The sequence below is a fragment of the Daucus carota genome, chromosome 4 (assembly GCF_001625215.2).
Source record: "Daucus carota subsp. sativus chromosome 4, DH1 v3.0, whole genome shotgun sequence".
NCBI classification, from domain to species: Eukaryota; Viridiplantae; Streptophyta; class Magnoliopsida; order Apiales; family Apiaceae; genus Daucus; species Daucus carota.
In genome coordinates, this window is record NC_030384.2 from 38,220,398 (window position 1) to 38,242,544 (window position 22,147).

Genomic DNA, 22,147 nt, shown 5'->3' on the forward strand with positions numbered 1-22,147 from the left:
TGCTTAAAATAAATAAGTGGAGTTGAAGTTAAAAGCAAGTTAAAACCTATAAGTGATTAAAGTATCTGGTAAATAAGTAGAAGTCGTGAAACAAAAGCTAGCATTCTAGCTTTTTATAAGTGCTTCTTGACTTTTTGCACAAACGATACGAAATAAATACTTCCAACTTATAAATCCAGAAATCGGCTTTTAAGTCTTTACCAAACATCCCCTTAGTACGCTACGCCTATCAGTTGGTTGTATCATTTATACAAGTAGAGGGGACAAATAAAGAGTGTGTTGAGAAACATTTATTGCCTTCATATTATGGGTGTTGGTTGCACCGCCCCCATCTCCTTTTCTTCTCCCTAAATTATCATTAATTTACCTTAATTATTAATAAATAGAACCCATAAACAATGCATAACGGAGGCAATATATGCGAGAAACGTGCAATAGTTTAAACCCTGTATCAAAATTGGTTTCAAGTAAAAGATTACAGTAATGTACATTCTGCGCCTGAAATCTGTGGACAATGCTAAAAAGGCTCTACACTGTAGGACACCAAACTCACTTAACTTTCCATATCAAGTTGCAAAAGATTGTAATATGAAACAAGTATGCACTCATCAAATGGGGAAGAAAAAAGAAAGACCCTTAAAACCAACTTAATGAACAAGATATTACACAGAAATCGTCCTATGTTGCAAATTTGCGTCTCTGCCGACGACTGCAGAATCTGGAAGAAAGCTTAAATGGCATATCTTCGGTGGTGTTATCAACAAGAATCTGCTTGCCTTTTCCAATGGCTACTAATATGTTAATGACCTCGACACAGAAAATAGAACGAAGTGGATTGTACAAGCTGACTATTGCGCGGAATCCGATTCTTTGCGCAAATGCGTAAAAACTTTGAGAGTATGGTCCTGATAACAATCTCATTTCTAGAGAATTTGCTGATTTCCATAATCCTGTACACTATGTCCCGGCTGGCCAACATGAATACGAAGAATAATATCGTTGCAGCTTCATAATTGATATATTTTCTTCTAGACAGCGCAGTCCATATTCCTTGAAACAAAATGATAATTCAAAAATTGGTGCAAAAGAAAATTACTCATGCTGATGGATATAGCCATAATAGAGCTCTGACATTGATCCATTGCAGGGCACAAACTGCTATCAGATGTCCAAACAAAACCTCTATAGCCCATCACTAAATGAATCAACTGCTCCCCATCACAATACGATTCACAGACGTAGTTGGTTCTTCACAGTGCTTCATCTTACTGACTGCTCATCATGAGAATTGAGAACATAGCAGTGAGATCTACATCATAAAATTCCATTCAACACCCTCTGATAGTAATCATATTGACGTGTCCGCCAAGCATCTAAGCTGCTGCTGATGAGAGAAAGCACCAACGACACACATTGCTGCCAGGAAAAAAAAACTTTTACAAGTCAACACCAGAATGTTTTTTACACGTCAACACCAGAATCTCCACATTGTATGATTGTAATAAAGCACAAATATACAAGAGAAATCAGTTTAATATATTACGATTTTATACTAACCTCTTCGGTTAAACTTAGATGAAATCTTTTCCTTAAATTCTGTATTGCCCGAGGTCCACCTTTAAAACACGGGAAACCAGAATCCTGATTCAAGGATGAGACAAGTGTATAAAACATAATTAATAAGTACTCTTGATTCAAGATTGTTAGTCGAAACATAATAAAAAAGTGATCGGTCCAAAAACTCGTTATTGTTACAATGGCTGATTCATATTATTATATGATTTTAGGGAAACTTAAAATTACTAGTAAACTGCCAAAGGTTTAATTGTCCAAGTTCTTGTTCTCCATATGGTTGGGGAGGGGTGGCGCTCAAGAGAAAACCAGTCCTTAAAATAGAACCATAGAACCACTAAGGTTCTGCTGCAGAACCCTAAATTTTAAATAGATTTTTAGGATCTAAATCTAAATACATGTTTTTTTCATATTTTTTCATCGTTGTGTTGTTCAAAAATAATTTTGAAATATAATACATAGATATTGACATTTTTTGCATGTGAAGTTCTGCTGCAGAACCCTAAATACTAGAAATAAGGTAAGGGTTCTATGGGTTCTCTCTCTAATGGTTCTCTTTTGAACATGACCCGGTTGGGGAGAATGGAAGGAAAAGACATGAAAATATATTAACAAAATTAACGAAAAAATATGAATATGCTAGGGAAATGTGGCAAAAGATGATAAAGTGCGAGTTTTCAATGATGAGATTTATGAAACAAATTAGTAGGATGCAGAATGAACCATCCCTCAAATTAAGGGTTTGAGACTTTGAGTTCTAGTATAAGTAGGAATGAGTGAAGGAATGAAAATTAAGAATGTTTACACATAAATTAGTACGAACTTCACATCACGCCTCCAATTTAATTCACTCTTACCAAACACAAAGTTAGTATTCTAAGATAAGCCTAACCACACCTACAGGATTAAACGCCTCAAGTTAATTTTTGAGCATTTAATGGTCAGAAGCTTATATAGCCAACTTCAACAGTCTTTTGCTCTCTGATTATATGATCTGGTTTCAACAATGAAAACATAACCATGGGATGTCTCAACTTCTAAATTGTACATTAATCACAAATCAAATTAAAAGCTTTCCAGTGGACTTAAGTTTTGCCATGGGTTAGATTCCTCAATTTCTTTTATTTGAGTAGGTATGCCAAACTCCAGAGTCTCGGCCATGACAACAGTTATACACTTCTGTTTTTAAAAAAACAAGGAACGTCGACTTTTACTTGGATATCTAAACCCTATACCCAAAATCTATGTACAACAATGTAAAGCTTGATTGATTTTTATTCCTATACCTACATGTGAAACTGGTAGTTTTACATTACTTCACAATTATCATACTGTTAGTTTTATCCTAAATCAATAACCCAGCAAGAAAAAACAGCCATTGATGTCTTTGGAATTACATTTAGAGAAAAGCAAGTGTAGACTGTACATGTATATAGGTGCAGTAAAACGAGCATAAGGACCAATGACTTGAGAGAAATTCAGTCAGATACAATTAAGCAAATACGCTTGGGTAAGCTCACCACAGACAACCGGTCTCTCAAACAATGAGAAACCAACAAATGGTTGACCAGAATCACCAAATGAAAATAAAAAAATAATGATAAACCACATCTATCCACATGGAATATTCAAAATTTCGACAATATAATGGGAAATAGATGAATAAGTAAATGTTATATACAAAATCATAATGTGCTACTTCCAACCAAATTACTGAGCACCATAGATCAATCTAATTTCCAAACTCCAATTATTAGCTACTTCAACAAGACATACAAGCATTATCCCTTATATATGTTACAGCAAGTCTAGACAATAAGATTATAAGCTGAATATACCTGCAACATCTCAACAAGAAGAATTACGCGTTCAGCATGCTTCCGACAAGTTAAAAAGCCTTGAATACATAAAACCTGAAAGCATAGGATAAAAAGGATTGTATGAGCAACCAGGACATAAGAATGCTGGTAGCTTCTACCTAATCACTCACAGACATCGATCTTAAGCTTTCCATTCTATATTTTTGCACCACGATAAGAGTAAAATTCAAATATTATTATGGAAAAGATAATAATGACATATGAGTAAAAGGAACTAAGATATCACCTAACCTAATCCCACGAGGAATCAACAATCAAAATTTACATCTAATCATCTAGAGGCAATGTTTAGGGTGACAACGGACCTCCCAACCACACTAATGCTTGGCTCCTTTTTGTTTATCAACTGTTTCATAACTTATTGTTACAGAATATTTTGTCCATGAATGCAAGATACCTACCTACATAACGTGGGAACCTAAAACCTGAGCATAGCGGGTGGTTTAATACACAAACCTAAAAATTAGTTGCAATGTTTTCCCCCTCACTCCCTCTCGCTCACTTCTCAAATTTTGAAGAACTCCCAAGTTTTTACAAGTTAAAAACAAGTCTTCTTTGGATATTTGTAATCACTTTCATCGGCGAAATTTACACTAGATCGCTGTATTATATTTGTTCCTCCGATCAACATTTGTACCATGACATACGCTCCTGTGTATAACTTTTACTAGGTAGAAAAATTTCATCTGATATCTGTAATTTAGAAGTCGATGATACAAATCTTACATTCCAATTTCCAAAGACTCTTGAATCATTAGTCAAAGTTCCTTTAATAAGTTTTTGCAACATTAACTTTAGCCAAGAAATTGCACAAGGTTTCTTTGCTGAAGTACTAATCAACTGCAATAACAGCTAATTACTGTAATTTACATTTTAGATGAATTAAAAATGAAATCCTCGTGTATCTACATACAAAAATGTATTTATTCAACTTTCATTTTGTTGATTCTTTCGTGAATGTTATAAATAGACAAGAAATCCTAATCCTTTGAATTACTGTACTCCAAACACAGCCTAATGATGCATATACAAGTACATATACATGCATACCTACCTATATATATATATATATATATATATGGTGTAGTTCATTGAGGAACTAATTATATTGAGTAACCTAGGAACTATGATCTGAGCCGTGCACGTGTCTGTAACACGACTGCTGTTACAACTGCTCTAATGCATGACTATTTTTTAGCAGAAGAAATACAGAACATGTATAACTAAGATTAAATATATAATTACTAAAATGAGTTCTATACTCCCTTTTTTTCATTTTTTATTTTATTATAACTTTTTCATAAGTTATTTGTATTTAAAAAAAATACAGGACACAAACAAATTATAACATGTCCTGTATTTCTATGTTCTGTGTTCTGTACTTTTTTATCTAGTATATGATTATTAAAATATTTTTGTATTCTTATTAGTTTTTTAAAATAAAAATTCTAAGAGAATGTAAAATAATAAATAAATAAAATATAATTGTATACACCAACAAGTGTCTTGTATAAATTATAGAATATTAAACATAAAAAACATATATTAGAGTACTATAAGTATTTAGCAAAAAAATTAAAAAAACACCCAAAACACAAAAATTATATAAATAACAAAAAATATAGTACCCAACAAAATTAAAATCTCAAATATTTTTGTATATTCTGCATTTTTCTACATTATATTTTATAAACAGATCATATATCTCACTTTACGTGTCCAAATGTTTAGGTTTACATGGGTGTGTTTAACAGGTAGTGTACCTATTTTTATGCCGTAGTCTCACTTAAGCATCTTTTTTGATATAAAACTCTTAGAGAGTTCCTAGGTTACTCAAATTACTAGTTCACTACTGATATATATATATATATATATATATAAATGCACACAAATATATACTGTACGTAGATTGTTTTATGTGATGTAAGGTTGTGTAGAACCTTCAGCCATGTTCGTACATGACTTGGCTGAAGGTTCTACACAACCTTACTTCACATAAAACAATCTACTTTTCACTTGTTAAATTAGTATTATAAGCAACATGCCTTTACTTTTCACTTAAAGAGCCAGGACGGTAAAATTATGATCGTCAGCAAACGTTCACTAAACTTCTTCTCGTCTGATAGATATTATAACACTCTAGTGTGAAAATCAATAAATTATGTTTAGGCATCTTTTGAAATTGTGTCTCTATCAACACAAAAAATTGTTGCAAGTCCAACAATACTGCATTATACACTATGAAGGAGACAATATACTCTAATTTACCTTGAAATAATCAAAAAATTCACTTGGAACTCCCTCGGCATCAGAATCCATGACCTAACATAAGCACCAATGTTAATAGTCACAGTTAATATCAAAGTAGTTAGAGTTTCTATAGGCTTCAGTTTTTAGAAGAAAAAATCTTGTGGATGAGCTGGTACCTCAAGAAGTTCACGGGTTAACTTAAATGGTGCACTCTCAAAATTAACACCTCCAGGAGAATTGGACAACATAAACCCGAAGTCGATGTGTATAATATGGCCTTCTTCATCCAACAAAAGGTTTCCATTATGCCTGTCCTTGACCTAGGCAAGAACAATAACTTCATGACGCAAGAAAACATAACAATCCTATCTATAATATTTGCAAAGAAAACACACAGAAAGAAAAGAAGAACAAAAAAGCATCACATTATGAAAGTAATTATATAATTAGTTACTTCACGTCAAAGCAAAATCATAAAGAAAAGAGGTAATTTCCAATGCATGAATGTTAATCCAGAAAAAGTTCATTAAATCCTCAAATTTCTAATTATCACGGCAAAAGAAAGAAAAAAATAGTCCTAAAAAAAGGTGAATAAGATAACTTGTCAAACTAATGATTTGTGTTATATGTACCAAAAGAAATGCACACAAGCACCACAAATCCTTAAATCATGACCTAAACCCGACAAGCTGATATTAAACAAAATCCTACTTGGTGATATGTGTCTTCATCCGCGATGTTTCAATTTAGAATATTTACTTGCTTGATTTCCTAACAGTGATACTTAATCAGCCAAAAATTTAGTTATAATACAGCCCTGAATAATACTATCAGATCAAAAGTGCAGCAAACCTCAAGAGACTTCTTCCTCTAAAAATTGCAATTATTAACAATAGCGCTAAAGCTAAGAGAACAAAGAACTTGCATAGTGTCTCCTTAATTTATTTTTCCAGACAGCAGATTCGAATCAAAGACATCTAGACATCTTGACTAAAAGACAAGAGCAAACTCTCCTATATCACTCAGAGTTCCTAAAACATTGAGGAGCAGCTTTTATTTATTTTTTGTTCTCTTCCTTTATGTCAGGGAAAAAAGAGCATACCTGAACCTCAAGACCTCAGAGAAAGTGAAGACCTACCACTAAACACTATGATCGATGCATTTGGGATTCAAAACAGCCTGATGCCACAAGTACCCACTATAATGACCTTAGATCTGTAATCTCTGTTGACTCTTACTAAAATTTGTTAGATTTTACATCTGTAAAGCTAAACCACAAACAATCATTGAGATGGACAAATCATTGGAAATTTTCTGCTTACACAAAAAAAAAAAACTCTGTCGACTTTACCCTAGGCTAAAATGTTATTGCTCTTTGGTGACAAATAAAAGGATACACTATTGAATAAGGGAAGCTCTCCACTGTAACAATAGACTGAAAATATAGGATATAAGTAATTAAGGGTATATTATATTCAGATTAAGTAATTAAGGGTATATTATATTCAGATTCTCCATGCGGGTATATTATATTCAGATTCTCCATGCAAGATACACAAGATTTAGCAAGTATATGTACGTTCTTATCTACATTTGGGTTTGAAGTTCAAAGTACAAGACATAGCTAAAGCTGGATCACGAAATACTTCTTGTACAACAGACAATTTTGTTAACCATTCAGAATAAAATAAATTTTAAGTGCGCGTAGAAGAAAAAATCTATGAGATACAGATTTCCCCTTCCCAGTTTGAAAAAGAATATACAAGAATGATCTAACTTTTGATATTTACAATAAAAAAGAGCATGAAAAGGCACTCGCCCAATTTTATCCAAGGACTTTCATCACATCTGGTGGACAACAATAATTATACTTCCATCTCCAAATTTCTTAACCTTCTCCAAGTCACCAAAAGATAGCAACGCTAAACTATAATATTTTTACAAATCCTTGTAGGCTATACACTCATATACTTATACTGGCTGCTCAATAAGTAAATATTATGTAAGCTTAAGTGAGAATCTAGAAATGCAGATCTGAGTGTACACAGCATGCACTTATTTTGCTCTGCCCTATTTTGAATAGTTCTATCCTCTATAAATAGAATCCAAAACAAACAAAATAAATGTATGTGACATAGAGACTAACAATTTAGCTTCTATCTCCCAATTTCTTATCCTCCTCGAAGTCACCAAAAGATTGTAACGACAAAATATAATAGAAATGCAGAAGTGAGTGTATGCAGCATGCACTTAAATTGCTCTACCCTATTTCGAATGGTTTTATTCTCCACAAATAGAATCCCAAACAAACAAAATAAATGTATGTGACATAGAGACAAACAATTTAGCTTCTGTCGCCCAATTTCTTATCCTCCTCCAAGTCACCAAAAGATTGTAACGACAAGATATACTACATTATAAACACTTACATTTCATCCTTTTACGCTATTCACACGTATCTTATACTGGCTGCACGATAAGCATGTCTTTTATATGAAAGTACAAATACAGATATGCAGAAATAAGTGCACACAGAATATACATATTTTGCTTTACCCGTTTTCAATTAGTTCTCACTTCTAAAAATAGAATTCTAAACAAAAGACTAGTAAATGAACTTTCACTATTAAGGTGGTATAAGATACGTGTGTAGTTAGTATCATCCCACAACGAAAACTACAGATACCAACAGCAAAATTGAAGAGCAGCTTTTAAAATGTTTTAAGATGTACAGAAATGTTCTATTTAGCAAATGAATGCTTTGCTCCAATTCAATAAAAACCATCAGAGCCACTTCAAATTACATTTTCATTTCCAAAAAAGACGGAATTCGAGAGTAAGTTACCTGCAACAGGTAGCAAACAAGAGAATAACCAGCCATGCTTTCCACAAAATTTCTCTGCAATAAGCTTCTCGTATTAAGACCAAGAAACAGCATATAATTGAAACCAGAAACAAAAAGTAATAACAAAAGTTTCCGATATAAAAGAAAACCGAATGACTAATGCATATACTACAAATTAAAATTCCGAAATATACCAGAAATAGCTCAAACTATCTTGTGGCAATAATAGTGAAACAAAGAAAGATAAAAGCAATAGATTATGAAGTTCATCAATTTCACTATTTAACAGGATATGAAAATGCCCTATGGAAACCAGATGACATATTCAAAGTATATCAGAAGACATAAGCCAGGCAAAACGACAACAAGAAAAACAATGTCAATACATTAATAAGATATGTTATAACAGGCAAACAGATTGAGATGGATGTAGAAGAATACAAATTGTGCACCAAACCTATATTATAACAAGATAGGTTTCCTTCTCTATGTCATTTACCTGGGCAAGCTTAAAGTTCGGAGAATTCTCCTGATACTTATCGACAAAGAACTGTCTTAAACTGGAAATGTTGGGGTATCTACTTTTGAGAGAATGAAGTGATGCCTATAAAAAAAAAGAAGGTAGATGTTACCTTCACACTGTATTCAAAAAAATATAAAAATTTAATAGAGTGAACATTGAACACTAGAAATACCGTGTCTGGAATTGTTTCAATGAGTGCAGTGTACGAAGAAGTAACTAGCACTTCATACGGGCGCAACCAAAGTGGCAGACCAGCTTCTTGAAATATATCTGGTTTTATACATATTAAAAAGTAAATAGTCATCAAATTTCAAGAATCATCTGGCAATATATTAGATAAATAACCTATTAAATGCCTGCTACATTAAATATGCGAAGGTAAAAGTACTACAATGAACTTTTACACCATGCCGAATGCAAAATAAAGAAGTACCATTGCTCCTCTAAAAGTTCCTTTTCTCAACTCTCAAACGATTATGAGGAATATGACTATCCAATGATTACCAAGTACATATAGCACTTGATAGTTAGACAACATAATCTTGCGTACCAACAATCTCATACACCCAACCCATGAAAGATATGTTTAACCTAAAATTAGGATCCTTCACTCCCCAAGTTTTATATATAACAATCAAGTCGATGCCTTTTACCGCACTCTTTATGTAGTCATTCATTAGAACTTAAAGTAATAATAAAGTCTTATCCAGAACATATATATTATTTCACCTTTCGTTTATGTATATTTTACGGAAAAAAAAAAAAACAGAGAGAGAGAGAGAGAGAGAAATTGTGGTGTTCAGCAAATTTTTTTTAATGTCTTTCCTCAATTTTTGCAGTAACAATTATATTATTATCTATTACAACAGAAAGCTGGGTGATGCACAATTTAGAAATAAGAACACGTCAGGATACATCGCTAAAACATAAAGATATCTGAGTGAAAAGTAGAATGGAAAAAAGTACCAGGAGAAAAGAAAAACCCAATTAGAACCCAGAAAGAAAAAAGATTATAAAACAGAAACAAAATAAAATACTGATTTACAAGGGAAAACAGAAATGGGGGGTGGGACATAAAATAAAACAGTAAAAGAAGAGACAAGGACCTGGTAACTATTTCCCAAAACATGTCTTGTGCTTATTCAATCGTGAGTTAATTAGAGCCCTTTGAGCTTAAGGGCATTTATCTGTCTTACAAGTTTGAAAACATAGTGAAAGGAACTTCAGTTCAGGAAACACTATTGACTTGCAAGTCAGGAAAAAGGCTTAGCCAAGTGGGCAGTCAGTAAACATATTCATTAATTTCACACAGGAAAGAAGACTTGATAAGATTCACTTTTTCCTTTTTCCCAGAAGAAGGCTTGACTTTCTCTTTTTTCCTCATTCTACAGCTTTAAATAAATATTTAGGGGGTGGCAACAGAACAAAGAACTGTAATGCAGTCCTTTAAAGAAGAGTACAACAAAACTTTGAAACTTAATGTACCTAATCCAGAGCTAGCTTTTAAAAAAAAATCCATTAACAATCCAAATTAAATCGACCAAAGCAAGAAGCACCAAGTCAAACTTCACACTGATCATCTCGTTAATTCCCTCATCTTGTTCACTACAGTACTTGCAAAGAGAAGCGAGAGAAGTACTTTTGTCAAACTACTCACTCGGCCCAAATAAGCCAAAACAAAGAGTGCCTAGTTCGATCTTTGCATATTTGCATGCAAAGAATATATTGCAAGTGAACTCACACTGCTATCTGAAGTGGATTAATTGATATAACAATTCGACTTTACAGGAACACAACAGGTCTGATACTGATATTGTTATTCCTTTAACTTGTTATGACTAGCGACACAAAATATTGTTGCTTGCTAACTTCATTGTGCTCCATGTAGAGCTTAGATGTGTCTATAGGTCACTCGACTATTCTTGTGCTAATATAGGGAACAAATTTGAACTTCTTTCCATACTGCAAACGTAATTGTATTTCTGTAATCAATATTCAACTATTTCACCATATGTGTAGAAATTCGATTCTATACACCACGTAACCTTTAAAAAGCTCGAAAAAAACTATATTAGACAGAAAGATTAAGGGCCACAACCAACAAATACAGGTGATCTATGCAATTAGATATATCTTGATATGTAATAAGTAACTTATCACTATATCTATTATCCCCCAGAAGGGACAGAGATGTCCGAGGAACATCTATGCACAATTACTGTTCAAAAAAGTAGTCCAGTATAACTGATTCAGAGAATATGGATGCAGATATTTTGGTTCATTATATAACCTAACGAGAAGACTTAACTGCCTACCATTAAAACACAGACAATGTCCATGAAGTAGTTATTCCAGCTTAAAGGATTCAGACAATATGAATATGGAGCAATTCTGACATTATATGACCAGTAAGGATAGTGAAGTGCCTACCATAAAAGTGAGAGATTAGTTGCACTGCAAGATGCTCTTGTCTACAATCATCACCACTCTTGACAATTAACTGGGGGAAACAGAAAAATAAAACTAGTAAGTTTGCTAAATGAAAATGAAATTGTTATTTGTGAAAACTTAGCAAAGTTATCTAGTTGTGCAGCAAACAGAATGCACATTCTGAAACAATAATGTGAAGTAGTAACTCAAGCTAGTAAATCACTAGTATTGCACCTATGAAGACCCGCAGACCAATTTATTCTTTAAAAGTTCTCATTTCCAGTACTTCCCAAAGATTGATTGGACAAGATACATAATCGCATATTCTTAAGCATTCAATCTATAGATGATTGACTCAAAAGACACAAGATCATTCCCATATGGAAGACTAGGAATCGCTTTGGTCTTAAACTCTTAATATACTCCGGTAATAAACAGTATATAGATTGGCATGACACTGTACGTATTTACACTCAAAAAAGTACAATGGACATGAGTCACCTGGACCAGAAACTTTAACTAGTAAAAGAAATGGATTCAATTTTTATGCTAAAGAGTTGCACCTGATACTGGCAATAGCATAAAAGCAGCTTAAGATTTTTATGTAATCTTCCACTTTGAATCCGTCCAAATAAATTGATCATAAAAACAGAGACAAGGATCACTAGAATTACTTCATCTAGTAAGGAACTAACTGTACCAGATGACATGATTTAAGATACATAGGGATATGCAGATAAAGGACAAGTAAAATATTTACTGAATACAGGGATGTAAGATTAACCACAGATTTACAAAAACAAACACAAAAAAATTTGGTATTTTGCACAAACAATCTCATACTCAAACACAAAAAGGACTAATCTTAAAACCACAGAAAACAACATTCGTACTTACCTATATAAGAAAATTATCAGTACATAAAATTAATTTGCTAACATGGCAGTCTAGCTAAGACACTGTATTCCATGGATAACTTTAAATGGATGTGTATAGTTGGCACTTCTGTTAAGAAGTTCCCAAATAATGCAGAACTTACAGAGCGCAAGTCCCAGCCAGGTAATTTTCCATGTACTGATGCATTACGAATTCTCAGTTTCTTTACTTCCCATAGCTCACCAGATAAAGCATCGCTTGCTTTTGGCGTATCACCATTACTAACCTGTTTCAAACATAATTTGAACTTAATAAACACAGTGGCTTGAACCAAGGACAGATCTCGAACTTTGTACTAGTGCAGGCAAATTTTGCCTAAAGGTTCAAGTAGAATAAGATAACTGATCCTATCTATCAAATTAGTATACAATCCGCACTTCAGTAGTTGTATTAATTCGATATAACTCAATTTCACTTGCCATAAGACTTTGGGAATATGTTAACAATCTCTATATATTATAATACAAAGATAAATACTTTGAATGTTAAAAGGGAAAGTTGCCCCCACACTAAAATCCATGCCTCACTCAAACAACAATGGAACAGTTTAAATTTCAGTAGAGGCTCACATGTGATCGGGAGTCAGATGAATCTTGACCAGCGCCTTTTATAGGAAGTCCAAGAGGAGCTTCTCCTTTCAAAGCAGCAGCCTGTCAAGACAAGCAAAATGAGCAATTGAAAGGCAAAGAGAGAAGTGGAAACTAAACCATAAGCAGCTCCCTAGAAAACAAGGTGAACAGGCAATAAAATTACTGGAACAGTGTCTGTATCATGAAAGTATAAATAGAGAGCAATCTCTAATTGGCAAGTCCACAAACGTTTCTAGCTTTTCACTTAAATTTAACAGTATTAACCCCGTTCAACATTTATAATATGCATATCATATATGGGTGACCAGCTGAACATTTAAAATAAAGAATAAAAAACAATAACTTGCACAACAGTCCTATTACGGTTATCTCGGACTGCGTTCCAGATAATCCGAAGGACATAGCAGTAACTACGCCTAATAGGTGGACAATGTAAATGAACCGGCCTTTGCACTTAAATTTGATGTCAATATTAGTGCTTCTAAGTTCCAATCATCATTTCTAATAAAATTTAATACATACAGATATCCTACCATTACTATATTTTCCACAAAAGTCAATTAATATGATGTCACCAAGATGCCTGTGCTACTTCAACTGTAGTCACTGTGATAATTTACAGCAACGTTAAGCTGATAGTGATTAAACTTCCACTGTAATATAATAGCCTAGGCACAAAAAGTTTACAACCTAGATATATATACGGTCACTGATTTTTTAGAGAGAAAGTCATTGTGATAACTTCAATATAAAACAGTACAATTAATCACTGTGCCCCGAGACTTCAGTGTCCTTTATTCAGGTCAGGTGCAGATGATCAAGATGACTAGTCAACTACTCCACTAAGTTGCCTCACTAGGCTTCTATTATTTGAAAAGTCTAGCTATATCTATCTTACCAGTGCATAAGTACGGTACTACTAACAGAACTCAAGATATAAAATGTAATGCAGCAAATACAATGTACCAAGTCATCTCAAAGAAAGATAGGAATTCAGAATTCACACGGACCCTTGGGTAATGCTGCTGGGTGTTAGTAGCGTTTGTAATGCATAGGACCATATATAATTCTACTGGCTAGAGGCTACCTTGTAACTTAAATAGAACTAGCTGTATAAATTATGAAGTTAATAATCGAAGTTTACAAAGATATGAGAATCGTACAGTTTAACATGATTAAGATGCTGACAGGATTTGGTGGCCAAATTTGCAAGGAGATAAAAAAAAACTGAAACAGATATGTTGACAGTAAGGACACAGTATAGTGGCACTACCCACCTTAACTTCCTCAAAAGCTATTGTACTTGGAACACGTCGGTGTTCCTTCCGATGTGGTGGCTCTTGATCCTCCGTGTCATCCATGCTAACCCCAGGATCTGCTGTCAGAACTACCCTTACTCTTTCCAAGTCACGACTACCACCTCTGGCTGCACAGTTTGTACCTTCTTTGTCTGAATCAAATTGATCACAAGGATGAATGACACAATTAGAATCATGATCTGCGGTTTCTGTCGACTGGCTGAGCTGTTGCTTCTCCACTGAAAGAGCAAGATGAACAACTTTAGCTTTTGCATCCCATAATTGAGCCATAGCCTGATCAATAGCATCTGAAGCAGATCTTGACATCCTATCATAACCACCATAACGGTCCTGTCCTGCCAATGGATAAGCCCATGGAGGAGGCTTCGGCAAAAATGCATCTCCGTTTGCTACAGGGATTCCTCCTTTAAAAAGTTTTTGACTATTATTTACATCCTTTGTGTTGCTACAAAAAGAAAGGAAGAGAGAGCATGTCTTAGGTCAAACCTCCCTTTAGAAAAACAGAGCCTGTCTAATATAACAAATACATTTAATTCTTAAACTTTCGCAATTACAGTGAAGTTATTGCAGTTTGCATACTACCTCACTGTCTCACTTTTCAGAACTTCTACGCAAATCAGGTATGGTGCCTTCTCTCTGGAATTTAAAAGAACAGCTTCATCTTCAGGTATATGAACAACACGGTACATACCCTTTCCCATAGGGAAGCACACACCTATAACATATTATTAACAATATATGAGAATGAAATGCCAGATATAATTTATTATTACTATTACAATGATTTCTATAACATGAATATTACTGGCCTATAAAATTAGATGTTATTCAACATAATGTACGAGTTATCAAAAAGACATTCAGTTATTAATCTTCAGTATTTACAAAAATTACATATATTTAACTGTGATTTGACTTGACAAAAATGAGTACTATCTTCACCACATGTACCTTTAGATAGTCTTGGGTTTTTTGTTTTTTTTGTCATTTATATATTACAGTATCAAATATATTATCTAAAAAGATAATAACCTAGAAGTCACAAATAAAAGTTAAAAAGGCTCTTTAAGTTAAACCAAACAGGTAATATTCATGGTGTATACTATAGAAGAATTTATATTTGGTTGTACATGAAACAAAATCCTTACACTTACAGATTATTACGTAATTTTGAAGAAATGAGAATATACTTGTATGCTTGTGCGTACATTTGGCAAAAGAGTTTGTGTGTGAGAGAAACACCCACACCCACGCAGGGGAGAGGGAGGGAGGGAGGGAGGGGGAGAGAGAGAGAGAGAGAGAGAGACCTCCACTACTTTGAGCAGCAGTTATATGCGCATTGATCTCAGTAAGTGACTGAAACACATGAAATAAAATTCAGCCATCAAGTTGCTGTTGTATTAAAAAAATAATATAGACTATTTATCCTTAAACAAGTAATTATCATTGTAGATGACTATGACAACCTCAGAAAGAGCACTTTTGCGATCTTCAACAGGAAATACATCTACTAAACCATACGATGTATCACAGAGCGATTGCACAAAGTCCAGTGACTCATGATACGTCCCTTTCCTAAACTGTGAAGCATTATATGGAAGAGGGGGCTTGACATTTGATTTATCATTGTGCTGCTTAGGCGAACCAGGATGTTTCTGCAATAAATGATAAAGGAACAGCATTTATACGATTAGACAATATATTGATAAAAATACTTCACCTTCCCCTGGCATCGTCATATTTAGTAAGACTTCATACATACAAAATATGAAAAAGTTATATATTTCTTTGCTCTTAGTTATAGACACCATATTTATAGAAGTGTAAAATTGTTGTCTCGTCTCTCAACATCATCCTTCCAGTACTTGAATTCTCATGTTCACTGATACTTAAAACAAAATAATACTCCCTCTGGTCCATTATATAAGTGGTTTGACTTTTTACGCGCAACTCTAGGTGTTTTGACCATATAGCAAAAATATTAAGCAATTTTTCTTTTCTGAATAAAAAATATTTAAAATATTTTTATTCAGAAAAAGAAATTTTTAAAAAAACAAATTTTAGATATGTGGTCAAACCTCTTAAAGATGCGTGTAAAAAGTCAAACGACATATATAATGGTCCATAGGGGGTAATAAACTATTATAACAATCCACTAATCCTAATATAAAAAATTCTACTGATATGATTAACTAAGGCACATATATCTGTTAGTACTACGTCCTGATATAATAAAATACCAAGTATAATAGATATATGTATCTCAAAGTAACATAAAAAATACTTGATAAATAATTTATTGGTTCCTTGCTCCATAACCGAATTTCATACTCATGTTATGTGATGGCAGCAGAATGCTAAATAAAGCAGGAAGACGTAATAAGTGCATGGATTAAATGGGAATGGAATATTAAGACACTGAGTTGTAATTGTATAATATACTATAATTCTATCACATACAAAAGGCCAGTGAGTTGTTATTATTGTTTGTTAAAAGAAAGTATGGTTTATTTCTGTGCATACGAACAACTGAATCTGATAAGTATAGATGCTAGTAATATTATACTCACATAATTTCAGTAAGGTCCATAATCAATTGAAATACGTCATTTGTAATTGCTTAAAATAAAATCTACCTCCATTTCTCTTCTTCCCAGGTTTTCAACATTTTTTTAACTTATGACAATTTACTGTCTATATCTTTCAGGAGCCTCAAGGGATCCCTCCCTTTTTTAAAAGTTTAGTGAAGGTTGATGAGTCTTGGCCCTTTGGTCTACAGATAGGCGGAATTTGTCCTAGCCAACTTTAGTGTACTTATATTTAACTTAACATGGCTAGAGGTGTTACAGCTTCTCCCATCCCTAAAGTGATAATCCGTTATTCTACACTATTGATAATTTTAATTTTAAAATCAGTTTCTTGCTAATCGGAGCACCAAACAACAATTGATAATCAAGAAGCACAAGTTGGATTTAACGCATAATTATTGATAGCCAATTTACTGTCTATCATGTGTGTGACCCTCTAAGCTTCATACAACTTCAAAACAAAGTAACGGATAGTACAAGAGAGAAGCCACACGCATTAATACAATGAAAATAATACTGTAAAAGCTAAAAAAGCATGAGGAATTTTAATAAGAAACCACTGCAATAAAACTAAACAATATATAACTTTGCTAACCTCCTTTTGCTTCTTTAAACCAAAAATTTCAGAGTCCTCCACAGAACGATCACGATCCCTAAACAACTTGCGGAAAAATTTCTCCGTCCCCGGACTACCTGCACCGCCTTCATGCAAACCATTACTGTGTTCATCAGTTCCAGGAGTCTTCTTATCTCCATGGTTCAGGCTGAAAAATCTACGGAATAATGGAACTTCAGAATGTTCTTCTTCGTCTTCATTGGTTGGCCCCTTGGTCTCCTCATCAGTTCTGTCTAAATTATCTTTTTTGTCATCAAATTTATCTTTAAAAAGTTTCCGGAAGAACCCTTCTTTTTCATCATCTTCAACAGATTTTATCAAATCAATGTCCTTTTGGTCAATGCCATCCTTCTTGTCCTCAAATTTATCCTTGAAAAACTTCCTAAAAAAACCTTCCTTGTCATCATCTTCTACAGATTTGGTAACCACCTCTAAATCAGCTTTGTCACGAAACAACCTTTTAAAGAAACCCTCTGAGCTCGATGTGAGCTCCTCGTCTTCGTCCTTACTGTCTCTTAAAAACCTTCTGAAAAAACCATCCTTCTCGGTCTCCTCCTCATCTTTATCAGTCGACTTCCTAACATCCTCGTCTTTGCTGTCTCTTAAGAGCCTCTTGAAAAACCCATCCTTGTCCGTCTCCCCGTCATCTTTCTCCACTGATTTTCTAAAAAGTAATGCATCTCTTACTTTTTGACCCGGCATAAATTTCTTAAAAATCTTACTCTCGTCAGATGATATTTTACTACCATCCTCCTGCAAAGAGTTGCCTGACGGGACTGTTAACGATGCTGAACGCTGAGTAGGGGGTGACGAAGTCAGTGACAAAAGCTTCTGCTTCGATGATAACAGCCTATTAAGAACTTGATTCTTACCTAGTGGATTCGAAGACACATTCTGCGGCCTAATCAAAGTAGGCCACTCCCCCATCAAAGTAGCCGCAATCTGACACTTCTCCTGAATCCTACTAATCCCTTCATTATCATCCGAATCCTCCAACTCCGCCATCAAAAACCAGTGCACTTTCAACGCAATTTGCAGCGACTTTGAACAAATATCAATAACAAACTTATCCAACGACGGACTCGGTTTATGAACTAACATATAACACACTTGAAACAAGTAACTCTCAATACCAGACAACGGCAACGTATACATCCTATTGCACAAATAATCCCGCACACCGGGATGATCATGTTTATACAAATAACTAACCGCAATCCACTCACAAAAAAACGCAGAATCAAAAAACCTAATCAACCAGCCATTCTCAGTACTAGTATCACTAGTTGGGATTGTTCTCGTAACCTCTCGCGGCGACTCGTATTCGCCGCGAGTCAATCCCAATAGCCTCGCCATTCCAGATCAAATCATCACAAAACCTAACCTAAAATTCTCAGAAATTGAAACTTCAATTCAAACCCTAGACACTTCAAAGCAAGTTCATAACAGCAATCAGACCCTAGAAATCGAACAATCACAAACCCTAGAAGTTGACAAAGCTGTGGAAATGAATCTGCAGAATTGTGTATCTATATGTGTATGTAATGGCGAAGAGAGTGTTGAAAATCAAAGGGAAAGTACAGATCGGAGAAGTCTTACGGAGAAGAAGAGTGTATGCTGAGCTATATGTTGTATGTATATGTGTGTGTATATCACGATGTCGCTGGGCTGTCTTCCTTGTCTGTGTTTGCAATCAACCAAGACGAACGAGCTACCGAAGAAGCAAATTCAGTAATTACGAGATACAACTCACAAACGTTTTGTATATTCCATGGAAATCGTAGTATATTTAATTTTACATTCGATTTTTATCTAAATTTAATATTATGAGTATTATTTTTGCGAGTTTATGCTTATATCTTCGTCGGGGCATGTTTATTTTTCTTTAAAATATATATTTTTTAATTATGTTCTATATAAAATAAAAAAGTGTCATACTTTTGTTATATTAAATATATATAAATTATTCATTTATCGAGAATTTGACAATTTTTGACAAATAATATTTTATGATATTTCAATAAAATTATTTTAGTATGAGTGAGATCAACTATCATATCCTTCTTTATTTTTTATTGTTGTTTGTTAATGTAATTAGACGACTTATACTTGAAGATTATAATAACAGTTATCATAATCTATGTATAATAGTTTATGTTTTGTTAAATTCGAAAAATATAATTTTATAAATAGTTCTCCGCTTATAAATTAGATAACGAAGACAAAATATAGCCTGAAAGTGGGGGAAAAATATGCATTAATCTTGAAAGAATTTCGCACGAGAAATCCTTGAACATTTCGAATTCACAACTTGAATTCACAAGGCAATAGTTGAATGCACAAGAAAAACTTCTTGAATTTATTTTAAAAAATATGTGAAAATCCTTAATATTTTTAATCTAGTCAATATTCTCATATGTTACAATATAATGTCATTTATATGAATATAAAGTCTTTTGTAAAAATTGAAGAAGAAAAAATATATATTTTAGTTAAGATCAAAAAATAATTAAAAAAAACATGGTCATGCACCATTGTCACAAAACGCCATTTAACTATTACTATGATATATAATTTTGATGTGCGTGTTTGTGTGCGCGCCTGAAAATATTGATGTTTAGATATTGTTTAAGGACTTAGAATAAATATCAATCATGGTGTATATGTCTATTTTGATTAGAATTATTTGCATCTATACTTCATGTCTTCTTTTTATCACTCGAATAATGTCTATTAGTGTTCAGTTATAACTTAGTCGAAAACAATAATCAAGCTAAATATATATTAAACTAAAATTCTCAAATCGTCCATTTCAAAATTTGAATGATGTATGGAAATTTTTATACAACGTTAATGGTAAAGGTAAATTAAGACATTATTGTTATGCAACCAGAGCTTGTGTTATTAACCGGATAAATAAAATTTGTTGAGTTTAGTCTAACATGACAAAAAAAGATCAAGAATAAAATTATATTTTTCAATTATTACAGTAATCAACACCGGTTAATACTATTTGCGTTTCATCTTGAAATTACAAACTTAAATCGTAATATTGAGTTTCTTATTTGAGAATAAAAAATTACAAATACAAATGTTAAGGTTGTAAGTTCAATGTTTGTCCTATATACATTTTTAACACCAATATATCCAATATCCTAACACGTAATATTCAACCTTCCTTTTATTTTCATGATTCGTTAAATCATTTTGCATACTAGTAAAATAGAGTAACGTTGTAGCTTTAGCAGTGAGATTATGTTGCCTTGTTGTCTATTTTTATGGACAACATCGATAATTTATCTGTTTATTTTTAAAGCACAATCATACTTTTCTACCTAAGACTTATAAAAAAGCAATGCTAAGTTATAGAGGGGTAAAATAACATATTAAAAATTTGACGATAAGTTGCTACTGCATGTTAAATTTGAGGCGAAAGTATTATTGAGTAGATAAACTGTTTTTTTAGTTTAAAAGATTTTGTGAATCATAATCACAACTGTAATAAGAGGAATCTCTCAAGGGGTGCTATACTTCTGTATAAACTAGTTCATATCACATTCATTATTAACATTTTTTTTTCATTAGTGACAACAAACTTCAATTTTCACCATGTTTTTATATTTTTTCTTGTTAGCGGTATCTACACTAATTTCAGCATCATAAATCATAGTTCGTGCATGTTTCAAGTTTTGCCCAAGTGATAAAAGAGTTGTTTGGACTACTTAAAAATAAAAATTTAGTGTACTCCAAACTCCCCTAAAAAGTTCATAGCAAGAAAATTCCTATTACAAGCTCCGTAATTATAAAAAATCATCTACCAATTATTGTTTTTATTTTCAAAATTTGTAACTTTGCTGTATGCTCACATCAAAATTGTTCTGTTATTACTTCTAAGAGAAAAAGAAATATGAGATTAACCTAACAAACTCATAAATGTATAATTGCGTAACCACGAGGTTTATATGCCATCATATATGTATAGTTTCACCTTATATAAATAGTGCCAAGTTAATTTCAAACTTTACTTACGTTTTTTTTAAATATTATATACATACATATGTGTATATATATGAAAAATATATAAACCCATCATCAGTACAATTAATAATAGAATTTGTTGTTATAATTTACGTACCACAAAATAATACGGTTGTAAAGACATATCAATCCAATACGTAAATTTGTGTCCAATTCTTCAAATTATCCTGAATGTATTCAAAAATTGATATATAATAATGACCGAAAATATAATTTATTATCTTTTATTCAAGTAATCTATTACTTGATTAATTAAACAATAATATAAAAAACTCATATTAAGAAAATTTCAAATTATAACTAAAACATCTTCATAATAAAAAATACAAGCAAATCATTACTTAATTTAGATCGACGTAAAACTTAAATATTTATTTAAACGGTTTATTGTATTAAATTTGAAGAATTTATTTTGAGAAAAATAAAAATAATACTTCTTAATTCATAATATAATAATGATTTCTCATTATTCTTTTTTATATTTACATATCATAAATTATATAATATTAATTAATTTATTAAAAAATAAATGTCAAAATTTATTTATTTTTTATAATCAA

At 32.7% G+C, this 22,147-nt stretch overlaps 1 protein-coding gene across 1 annotated transcript; it reads right to left on the minus strand.

Moving 5' to 3' along the window:
- Positions 1-419: 419 nt before the first annotated feature.
- On the minus strand, positions 420-19,311 carry LOC108218589 (phosphatidylinositol 4-kinase beta 1). Its single transcript, XM_017391591.2, has 16 exons — positions 17,529-19,311; positions 15,812-16,000; positions 15,653-15,701; positions 14,928-15,060; positions 14,304-14,790; positions 13,006-13,086; positions 12,540-12,662; positions 11,501-11,570; positions 9,243-9,340; positions 9,047-9,151; positions 8,548-8,601; positions 5,879-6,022; positions 5,721-5,774; positions 3,411-3,485; positions 1,558-1,641; positions 420-1,416 (listed from the first exon to the last, which is right to left on the minus strand). Exons 1-16 carry the CDS (start codon positions 18,903-18,905, stop codon positions 1,315-1,317), a joined length of 3,225 nt encoding a protein of 1,074 aa, XP_017247080.1. The 5' UTR covers positions 18,906-19,311; the 3' UTR covers positions 420-1,314.
- Between the last annotated feature and the right edge of the window lie 2,836 nt (positions 19,312-22,147).